General features: G+C 41.2%; 1 protein-coding gene across 3 annotated transcripts in view; it reads left to right on the forward strand.

Annotated features, from left to right (window-relative positions):
- Positions 1-11,379, forward strand: part of leo1 (LEO1 homolog, Paf1/RNA polymerase II complex component) — a 43,803-nt gene extending 32,424 nt beyond the window's left edge. The window contains exons 10-13 of one of the 3 annotated variants that reach the window (XR_011933880.1): positions 748-934; positions 5,344-5,441; positions 7,143-7,303; positions 7,978-11,379. Coding sequence is in view for 1 of the 3 variants with exons in the window: in XM_072470635.1 (XP_072326736.1) it covers positions 748-934; positions 5,344-5,441; positions 7,143-7,247 (390 nt within the window). In the remaining 2 variants the exon portion in view is untranslated. Of the gene's footprint in view, positions 1-747; positions 935-5,343; positions 5,442-7,142; positions 7,402-7,977 lie in introns of those variants that run through there. The other 2 variants (XR_011933881.1, XM_072470635.1) reach the window with 2 other exon arrangements.
- Positions 11,380-11,690: the final 311 nt, after the last annotated feature.

The raw sequence follows: 11,690 nt of genomic DNA on the forward strand, positions 1-11,690 counted from the left end.
TGTTCTGATCATGTCCGGCACTACAGGGGTTCTGGGTGGGGGTGGCGAAGGTGCTTTCGAAGGTGGTGGGGGTCCGGGTCGAGCCAAGCTGGGGGTTAGCTATATTCGGGGTTGCAGAAGAGCCGGGAGTGCAGGAGGCAAAAGAGGCTGATGTTTTGGCCTTTGCGTCCCTAGTAGCCCGGCGTAGGATATTGCTTATGTGGAAGGATGCCAAACCCCCGGGCGTGGAGACCTGGATAAATGACATGGTAGGGTTCATAAAGCTAGAACGGATAAAGTTTGCATTAAGGGGTTCGGCTCAAGGGTTCACCAGGCGGTGGCAGCCGTTCATTGACTACCTCACAGAATGATAGAGGGAATGGGAAGGCAACAGCAGCAACCTGGGGGGGGGGGGGGGGGAGGGGGAGGAGGACCCGGGCGGGTTCTCAGGGATGTCTCTGTATATGTATAGATATTTGTATTAGGTAATGTATATTGGACTGTTGGATTGTATTTTTGGAGAGTAATTATTTTTGATAAGGCAGTTGCCATTTAGTTTTTTGTTTATATATTATTTTTTTATTTGTTAAAAACTGGCCACTGTTATTTATATTGCTTTATTGTTGTTAAAAAGGAAAAACTTTGTATTGTTATGTTTGGCCAAAAAATTTGAATAAAATATATATTTTTTTAAAAATCAATGGGGGGCGTATCCATATGCACTTTGAAGTGACATAGAAGTGTAAAAGCAACTTTTGGCCTTGACAGAAAGAGGAGGAGCGCCTGAAGGCTTCTATTCGAAGGGAGTCACAGCAACGCAGAATGAGAGAGAAGCAGAGTCAGCGAGGCCTTAGCTCCTCCTACCTGGAACCTGACCGCTACGATGAGGAGGAAGAAGGTGACGACACCATCAGCCTCGCAGCCATCAAGAACAAATATAAGGGAGGAGTTAGAGGTATGAAAAATGATCAAGATCTTTGTTCACTGAGCAGCTCATTCTCACAGAAGTATGGCACTGTTCTTTTAATACAAATCTCTCGATTTGCAGCTGAGAAAATGGTCTCTTTGCGAATACAGTATATTATTTTAATTCTTTCCATAAAGTATTACACCAGTTTGTATAAATAGTCACTCTGTGTGTACTAGTGGGATTGGTGATGATGCACCAAATCGTATGTAAGGTCCTGAGTCTACAACCTGTGGTTACAAATTTGTAGATTATTTGGAAATACTGAAATCAATCAAATCAAATAATGGTTGTGAAGTTATCAACATGTCTCTCAAATGTAAAACATTTTTTTTCTCCACATTTAACAGCCAAAAGAAATTGCAGGAATGTGTGGCTAATTGAGTTCCATTCACAAGTCATCAGTTGTGTGATGGAAAGGGGCATTCTGCTATTTTAAAGCAGGATTTCCAACCTCAGTTTCCCACGAATAGCTCACTTGAGAAGCTTTTGTACTTTATTGTCATAAGAAGATTATTTCGATGAAAATAGTGAATCAGAATACTTGCTAAACTCGGGTGTATGGGTCGGGGAGGGCAAGGTGTCGGAAATACACCAGGAGTTGAAAGAAGAGGGGGAAGCGCTGGTAGAAGAGTTGAAGGGTAAATGGGAGGAGGAGCTGGGGGAGGAGATCGAGGAAGGTCTGTGGGCTGATGCCCTAGGTAGGGTTAATTCCTCCTCCTTGTGTGCCAGGCTCAGCCTGATACAATTTAAGGTGGTCCACAGAGCGCACTTGACGGGGGCGAGGTTGAGTAGGTTCTTTGGGGTAGAGATCAGATGTGGAAGGTGCTCAGGGAGCCCGGCGAACCATGTCCATATGTTTTGGTCATGCCCGGCACTGGAGGGGTTCTGGAGAGGAGTGGCGGGAGCAATATCTCAGGTGGTGAAAGTCCGGGTCAAGCCAAGCTGGGGGCTAGCAATATTCGGAGTAGTGGACGAACCGGGAGTGCAGGAGGCGAAAGAGGCCGGCATTCTGGCCTTTGCGTCCCTAGTAGCCCGGCGAAGGATCTTGCTAATGTGGAAGGAGGCGAAGCCCCCCAGCCTGGAGGCCTGGATAAATGATATGGCTGGGTTCATAAAGTTGGAGAGGATTAAGTTCGCCTTGAGAGGGTCTGCGCAGGGGTTTTACAGGCGGTGGCAACCGTTCCTAGACTATCTCGCGGAGCGTTAGAGGAAGGTCGGTCAGCAGCAGCAGCAACCCTGGGGTGGGGGGAACTGCCTGGGAGGGTGGATGAGCAAGAGATAACATGAAGGGTTGGGGAAACTGGCACGTATGGGTGAGGGCCAGTGTACAAAACTGTGTAAATATATCATCTTGCCATGTATATATCTTGCTCTGCGCAATTTCTCGTTTTTTGTTGTTACGGGTGGGGGTTATTTGTAAGGGAGAAAAATTGTGTTAAAAAACTTTAATAAATATATTTTTTAAAAAAAAGAATACTTGCTAAATTAAAATGTTTCAGCAACTTGATGTTGACAATTGACATTCTACTGCTGAAATGCTGAACATTGCAAATTCTGATGTAACTGAATTATTTTCATCCCAAGTTTTCAGGTGGAAATGGGGCATTAGTTGACTGAAAATTGCGATGCAGAAATACCTACTTCCTGCCCACCTCCAGCACTGACTGCGATGTTTGAACTAGCCACAAAATAGGAGTCTACTTAAAATACACAGATTGAATTTCCATGCCCTATTTAGGATCTGGTGCAATTTTGTTTTTGCATGGAGAAGAACGCATTGAATGGCCAATCCAGTTTTAAAGGGACTACTGCAAGCAGGTCATAAAAAAACGAATAAAATAGAAACAGACTTTGCCAGTGAATTTTGTGGAAGAGGAAGGAGCATTCATGCGCATCCAACCCTCCAAAACCTCCCACCTGTTGCCAGCCACTTTTTGCCTCTTCCATGCATCAATTCTACCTCGATTTGTGAAGGAGTCACTGGATTTTCTGCCTCTACCCTGCCCCCATCAATGAGTTGGCTTTCAACACCAGTGACTCACAGATATTCTGGTCATGAGGCATGACCATAAAAAGACTTCAGGCTTCCGGCGCGTCATCAGGCAGACATTTTGCAAACTGCTCAATGTGGCGTTTAACTGAAAATCACCACGTCCACCTAAAAATTCTGTTTACACTTGTATAATAGCATCTGGTATGAAAGAGGAATGAATGTCACCAAGAACATAATAAATATAATCATTTTATCAATATTTCAAAATACAGAACAAGTTCTAAGAAACTTGAACGTTGAAATTATGCTGACATTAGCATGTGAGGACTTAATGAAATTTCTCTGTCCGCTATTTTAGTCTGTTAGTATCCTGCAGCATTATATTACCATGTAAGCTGCTATAATAACAGTGGCAGCGTATTAAACATATGAACTCAAAATCACATACAGTTCACAAACACGCATTTGGTTGATTATAGGATAGACTTGGTTCTGCACCGAAAGCCTGTAAATCCATCTTTTAAAATCTTGCAGTATATAAGTAGAGCCATCATCAATCTAGCAGTCGTGGCTCATTTTCTAGAGTGCATTGCTTAGAAACTATTTTGGAGGAGTATGGCTGGATACAAAGAAGAATAAGGCAAAGCAGGTACCAGAGATTGAGGAAGAGGAAAAGTAAGAATGGAGAACTTGGGTCCGAGCAGCCAATATGTGCACGGAAACTGAAATGGAGACGCATTTGATTATCAGATAAGGGGCAGAGAGCTAGGTGCAGCATGACAGGAATTTAAGGTGGTAGTTTTAAAAGAAAATTCCAATTAAGGGGCAATTTACCGTGGCCGATCCACCAACCCTGCACATCTTTGGGAGACATCACGCAGACATGAGAATGTGCAACTGCACAGTGACCTGGGGCTGGGATCGAACCCGGGTCCACGGTGCCATGAGGCAGCAGTGCTAACCACTGTGCCACCATGCCGCTCCTGTTTAATGTCATAGTTGATGAGAAAGGTAACCATTCCAATATACGAGGACGAGACTGGGAAGGGGGTTGCTCTCAGGCAATAGACAACAGTGGAGTGCACTAGTTTATGAGCAATTGAGGGAGTGAAGTTTCAGTTTGAAGTCTGCAACAGCAAAGACCCATCTGGGAGCCAGTGGATGAGAAAAGATCAGTTCAAGTGCCAGATTAAGAGCAACGTTTGATTCGGATATCAGAACAATGGAGTATGGTCCAAAAACAAACGGATGTATGTTCTGTGAACCAGCAGACAACAAGAACTTTATTCGGGAAAACAGCAGAGTGGAGTTAAATTAGGAAAAATGTGGAGAAGCAGAGTAATGTTCTTGAAATGACAAATTTAGGTCCAGCCCAACAGATCGGAAAATGTGAAGTATATCCCAGAAGATGAACATAGCAATGGCTGGGTCATTAATTATATTCAAAGCTGAGTTAGATTTTTGATAGGCAGGGGAGCCAAGGGTTATGGGGAGCAGCCATGGTCTTATCGAATGGCGGAGCAGGCTCGAAGGACCCAATAACTTACTCCTGCTTCCAAGTACTATGTTCCTATCTCAGGCTAGGAATCCAGGAGGTCATTTCAAATAGTAGGCCGGGTGTCAGCAGCATTGGAGGTCCTCGTGAATAACAAAGTCCTTGTGGAAGAGAAGTTCATTCAGAAATCCCAATCTTTTATGATTGGAAGTACTGGACAGTGCTGGGTTTCAGCTTAGTCTAAGAATATTATTAAACTAGAAAGTGTGCAGAAACGATTTACTCGGATGCTACAAGGACTTGATGGTTTGAGTTATAAAGAGAGGCTGGATAGACTGGGACTTTTTTTCCCTGGAGCGTAGGAGGCTTAGAGGTAATCTTATAGCGATCCAAAAAATAATGAAGGGCATGGATAAGGTAGATAGTCAACATCTTTTCCCAAAGGTAGGGGAGTCTAAAACTAGAGGGCAGAGGTTTAAGGTGAGAGGGGGGAGCTACAAAAGGGTCCAGAGGGGCAATTGTTTCACACAGATGGTGGTGAGTGTCTGGAACGAGCTGCCAGAGGCGGTCGTAGAGGCGGGTACAATTTTGTCTTTTAAAAAGCATATAGACAGTTATAATGGAAAGATGAATATAGAAGGATATGGACCAAATGCGGGCAATTGGGACTAGCTTAGTGGTTAAAGACTGTGCAGCATGGACAAGTTGGGATGAAGGGCCTGTTTTCGTGCTGTAAACCTCCATGACTCTAAACCTCTATGACATGGCTAATGCAGAGCTATTTAATCTTAAATCAGAATACGCAGTATCAAAAGCTATAAAATCACTTTTTAAAATCTCTTCATATTTTAAAACAACGGTGTCATAAGAATCTAGTTTAATTGTGTGTATTTGTGTCCGTTTCAGAGGAGCGTGCTCGGATTTATTCCTCAGATAGTGATGAGGGGTCTGATGATGACAAAGCTCAAAGACTCCTAAAGGCCAAGAAACTTGACAGTGATGAGGTTTGTACAGTAGAATTGCATCCATAAATCAAAGTACAAATAGGAACAGTTACTGGAGTTTTTAATAATGTGAAACAAATGGTATCATCCCGATGTGCTGCCAACTGATTATTATTTTGAAATGTTGAACAAGCTGAGATGAGGAGGAATTGCTTCACTCAAAGGGTTGCGAATCTTTGGAATTCTCTGCCCCAGAGGGCTGTGGATGTTCCATCGTTGAAAACATTTAAAGCTGGGATAGACGGATTTTTTTTGTCTCCCAGGGGATCAAGTGATATAAGGAACAGGCGGGAAAGTGGATTTGAAGCCCAAGATCGCATTGAATAACAGGCCACATTGTTGTCTCCTCCTAGTTCTTGTATTATTATGTTTTCACATTTAGGTTATTTAGAATTATGTTAATGATGGGCAGATCAATTTCTATCAAGTCAAAATGGTTGAATTATATGAAAACGTTTAAACCCAGCAAAGTCTGATGTATAATATTTTATACATAGGCACGTAGGAATGTATTTTATGAATTTTTATATTTATATATCAATATATACATCAACCATGGATGTCAGATAGAAAATCCATTTTATTGGATACGGAATACTATTTTGCAAGGAAATTGTCAACATAATTTTAAAAAAGACACGTGGAATCTCACCACTCACTGAAAAGGTTAGCACTGAATCAGGATAATATATTGATAGCTTACTTGCTCGATAGCTCTTGTTCAGATGAGCTGGATTTGAGCATTCTTTGCACTTGGTTGTATTATGTGATTTTTTTTTTCCCAGTTTTTAGTCACATGGGTGTTGTTCACTATTCCATTTTGATTTGAGTGCAAGAAGTTATTCCAGAGCTTCATTTTCCTTTGTGAATTTGGTTCCTGTCTGAACAGTCTTTGAATATTATCTTTGGGTGAGCGGCTGGCCCACACTGCCCTTCCCCGACAGCCGTAGGAGGGAAGCATGGAGGTGGGAAGAAAGAGAAAGGGAGGGAATCATACGGGTGCAAAGTGTCTAAACTAACAACTTACAAACGTCCTAAATATTGACCTTGAAAGAAAAATCAATGGGTTCTGAAACTTTAGCAAATGCAAAATATTGCACCCAATATTTTATTCAGAAGCTTGGACCTTTTTAATTCCAATTATATTTGTTCTATTACACGGTTAACTATTTCAAAATCACTTAAGTATTTTTATAAAATAGGTTCCAGATCTATTTAATAATTTAAAGAAAATACAAACATTTCCACCTGGCATTTATATTATCACCACTTTGGAAGGCAGCTGAACCTTCAGGAGCCTCCTGAGTATCATCCAAGTTACTCGCCAATCTTGATCTTCAGGATTTCCCTCAGAGCCACGAGCCAACGCATGCAATTAGAGTGCAGTGGCAACTTGGTGCATTGGGAAGCCAGAAGCTGCAGGCCCCTGTGGGGCTCAAATGAGCAGGTTTGACTTGCAATTTGCATTATAAGGACTCTGTTTCCTCTGCCCTCAACATAATAAACCTAATTTTATGAAATATATGGCTATTGAGATAATCTAATTGGCAGTTCTTTTGATGAGGTACTTCCGTGATTCTCATCATTCGTTTTGAGCATCAAGTTACCCTTTCTCCACATATAAGTATGATGAATGTTTATTCTGTTGTATTTTCTCTATCCACACTGTTTCCACTATGCCCCCACCTTTCCCCCATTTAGGAAGCTGAACATTCTGGAAAGAGAAAAGCAGAGAATGATGATAAAGGTACCAGCAAGAGGGCGAAGAAGTACGTGATTAGTGACGAAGAGGAAGATGACGTATAAGTTCTAAGTGGATCAGATGGCTTGTGTCATCTTACATTAAATTGTACAGTTATTTTGTAAGTAGCTATGTTGTCTGATTTCTGGCAAATTTTGGTAATCACTTGTAACTTGGTGGTTGAAAATGTTTAAAAAAATAAACTTTCTTTTCAAGGTAGATTTTAAGTGATTTGTCTTTTAGCTGTTGAAGTAGTCACATGATACCACAAAGCTGTGCAGGTTGGGTGGATTGGCCGTGCTAAATGCCCTTGGTGTCCAAAAAGGTTAGGTGGGGTTACTGGGTTATGGGATTAGGTGAGGGTGGGGGCTTAAGTAGGGTGCTCTTGCCAAGGGCCGGTGCAGACTCAATGAGCTGAATGGCCTCCTTCTGCACTGATAATTCTATGATTTCAATTTTTAAAAATTCCAGGCGGCCAATGTGAAACTAAATAATAGATCAAGTTTCTTTACCGTTACTTAGTCAGAAACAGTTTAGAATGGAATACAGATAGAGACAATGTGGCTTTGATTATGTTTAACTGGAACTGTTATTTATACATATATTTAGTGGAACAGTATTTTGTGTTTTCAGACTACCAGTTGATCTGTTACTTAGGAAAAAGATTTCTCTACCATTTATTTTGACTTTTGTGAAGATCTTGAGGCTGAAACAGTTATATATTCAGCTAGAGACAAGAATTGGAACTGAACGAGTTGCTAAATATGGATCCTTTTCTATTTATCTCTTTCATAGATCATAGATCATAGAATTTACAGTGATGAAGGAGGCCATTCAGCCCATCGAGTGCACCGGCCCTTGGAAAGAGCACCCTACCCAAGCCCACACCACCACCCTATCCCCGTGACCCCACTTATCTTTTTGGACACTAAGGGCAATTTAGCATGGCCAATCCACCTAACCTGCACATCTTTGGACTGTGGGAGGAAACCGGAGCACCCGGGGAAACACACGAGAAAACGTGCAGACTCCGCACTGACAGTGATTCTAGCAGACTCCCTCTGCTGGTACATGTATATATGGTAGACTCAAATGAACACCATATACAATACAAGCAAAGTGCAATTTTCGATACACTACATCTGTTTTCCTTGTCTTGCGCTCTTTCAGTCGCCTTTCTTTCCTCCATTTGCATGCCTTTCGCACATTTTTTCACATCTGTTCCTTTTTCTTTTTTGGGGGGGAAATTTCTCCTCCTGCCCGCTCTCCTAAATTCAATTTTTAAAAATTTAAAAATTTTGGTAGAGCATGTTGAAAGAAAATCTCATTCTCTATGAAAGCTGTCAGCATAGGTGCATGTGAATCTAAAAGGGATCTTGAGGTGTTGGAATTGGTGCTCAACATGCCTAACCACTGGAGAGTAGCAATCAATGAAGCAAACAAAATCCCAGTTGGTATATGCTCTGCCAACATGGTAGTGTTCTGATCAGATTTCCCCTTGAGAACTCCTTTTTTTGGCCAATGAGAGACACATGAGACATTCGAGCCTTGAGAAGTTTCTGCCCTTCAGTTGTGAAAGGAGGCCGTTGAATGGGTACCTGATAATATTGTATAAAGGTAGTGAACGGTATAAAAAAAGTAAAATTTGACACTTGTTTTGTTTAAACATGACATAAGACAAAGGATCCAGGTTTAAAAATTGAAAGACAAATTTAGGACTAATGTTGGGAAATAGTTCACACTGACTTGCATAGACTTCCAGCTAGGCCTGAGACAGAAGGTACGGAATGATTTTTTTAGGAGACCGTTTGATGCTGAGATGTGATTGGCCATTTTTCTGAATGGAAGAACTGAAATCAAATAACCGTGAGATAATTTTGTGACCATCTGTATGCCTCTTATCCTCGTTCCTTAACTCAATTTGTCTGTTAGCTTTCATGAGGCTCAGGAGTATGGGCACGCATGCTTTGTGGGATTGGATTGCTTTATACTTTTGTATTCCGTATTGGCACTTTGTATTTTGTTTGAATTAAGAAAATGAGAAAAATGTTGTGAATTGTTTTCCTGTCTTGAACCTCATATGACATTCTAGCTATCGTGATCTGTAGATGAGTTTTGCTATTTTGAACACCACACTGGTTAATCATTTAGCTTCAACTTGCAGAGATAAGTTAGAGTTCTGACTAGCTATGCAAAAAGAAACCTGGAAATACACAGGTCAGTGTGTATTATGTATGTGCAGCCCAAAGCAGCCAACTCTTGTGAATGAAAGAGGACTCTGTGAAGTTTAGAAACCTAAAAAGAGGCAAAATTAAGTTCCACTGTTAGTTTGGTGGTACATTTGTCAATGACAATTATATCATGAAATGATACTCTTGCTCACAGTGTGGATGCCGAGTTCAGTGGTGAGGTCCCAGTGAAATCCCTGACACTACCAAGCTTCTTTAATATTGCTGCAGCTACATCTGTATTTTTTAAAATGTCTTTTATGTGATGTGAGCATCACTGGCAAGACCAAAATTCGTTGCCTGCCCTCAAGTGTCCTCGAGAAGATGGCAGTGAGCAACTTAGTGGCTTGCTAGGCCATTTCAGAGGGCTATCAAGAGTCAACCACAGAGATGAGTTTTGTCGGCACTCAAGATTTGAGCATTTTAAATCTTAGAGCAAATGTGTTTGGTCAGTACTTATGCATCCTTCACAACCTCTGCTCTTTTAGTTACATTTTCGGCATGTCTGGTGTACTTAAACTTCTGGTCATTGGTGACTCCACAGGGTTGACGATGGAATATTCAATAGTTGTGTTGGAGTTTGTGAGGTGGTTCAGCTTTTCTTACGTTGGAGATGCTCGTTGCCTGGCACTTGCCTAGCGTGAATGGTATCTGTCATTAGTCTGCCAGAGCCCAAATATAGTACAGGCCCTGCTGTTGGTTGACCTGTACTGCTTTATTGTTGGAGAGATTGGAACTGGAACAGAACAATGTCAAGTTGTCAGCAAACTGTCCCGTTCCTGATCTTATAATGGAGAGAAGCTTATTCATGAAGCAGCTGAAGATGTTTGGATTGAGGATGCTATCCCAAGGAATATCTGTAATGATGTTCTGAGGCTGCGATGATTGACTGTCAACAACCATGACCATCTTCAATTCCGCCAAGTGTGATTCCACTTATTGAAGGGATCTCGACCTGCATTTAATTTTACTACTTGGTCCCATTCCAAGTTGAATACTGCCTTGATGTTGAGGGCAGCTGCTTGCACTTCTTAATATGCTAGATTAAGTTACCATTGGGAAGCCAGGATGTCCGTGATTGGCATTCCTTCACAGCAGGTAGTAAAGAAAGGTAGCCAACAAATTTGAAGTAGTTTGTGAATGAGCAACTAGAATTTGGGGGTCAGAACCTCAACAACTTGATTGAGGAATTCATAGACAATTAAGTAATTGCTGCTGCTTTCAAACTACAAGTTTAACATCCGCACGAAGCAGTTTTTTTCTATACTGTGCTAAACCTGTATGACACAAATTGAACTAATTCCGGGGCGAGGCTGAATGAACAAGACTACCCCTTCAAATGAGTCCTGATCCTCCAGGCAGCCATTCCATGACTCATTGGTGACATTCATCTATTGAGGGTGCAATTTTACTGTATAAAACTATAAAGAGAAGACGCATCGGTAGGGGTAGCGAAGGATATGCATTTTTCCAATTTTATTAAAGTACAAAGATAAGTCAAAGCTTTCTGCTAATAGCCATACATTTGTGTAGGTCAACAGTCATTACACTTGTGCTGCATTATCCACTATCTGAAATTTTAAGTTCATTACCTCCAACTTAAAAAGGACATTGGAATAAATGCCTTGATCTGTGCTGGATGTTGGAACAAACACATGCTTCTGTTTTGTGACTACAAATTCTGCCCGAAGAACACTCTAGATGTCAAACAGCATATGTTTTTCTTTCGATCTGATGCATCACAAAGTAGCTTTACCCTGGCAAAAGCCTGTGTTGTGGATTATAACATACCATTGAGTTTGCTGAGTGGTTGTCAAGAGTAGAAGGCATCCTGTGTTTCAGCAAATACATGAACTTGTTGGTGTTGACAGTAATATGACAGCTGAGTTATTTCTTGCCGCCTCCATGTTTGTATACTGCTTTGTCGTATGCACAGTTTGTTGTTAATATAAAGATTATGACCAGCTCAGTTGCCATTGGTTATTTCCAGTTTTTCCATAGAAATCTAGTTCTATTGGTGGTTATTTATTTTTGAAATTGAGAAACCAGAATCTAAGGCTGTGAAGTATAGGAAATGTGATATGGTAAATAAGGAAGCACTGATGCATCAATTCCAAGTTTGGGGTTTTGAAGACCTGTAGAGGGTCTGAGGAAGGTAAAATATAATTGATTAATCTATTGACAAAACTATTATTGAAAAGACCCATTTATTAAAATATGTGACCCTCGACGGTATTACAGAAGTACACATAGTCTCGTGTGGGAATGCATCAATCACCA

Source organism: Scyliorhinus torazame, chromosome 12, assembly GCF_047496885.1.
Source record: "Scyliorhinus torazame isolate Kashiwa2021f chromosome 12, sScyTor2.1, whole genome shotgun sequence".
NCBI lineage: Eukaryota > Metazoa > Chordata > Chondrichthyes > Carcharhiniformes > Scyliorhinidae > Scyliorhinus > Scyliorhinus torazame.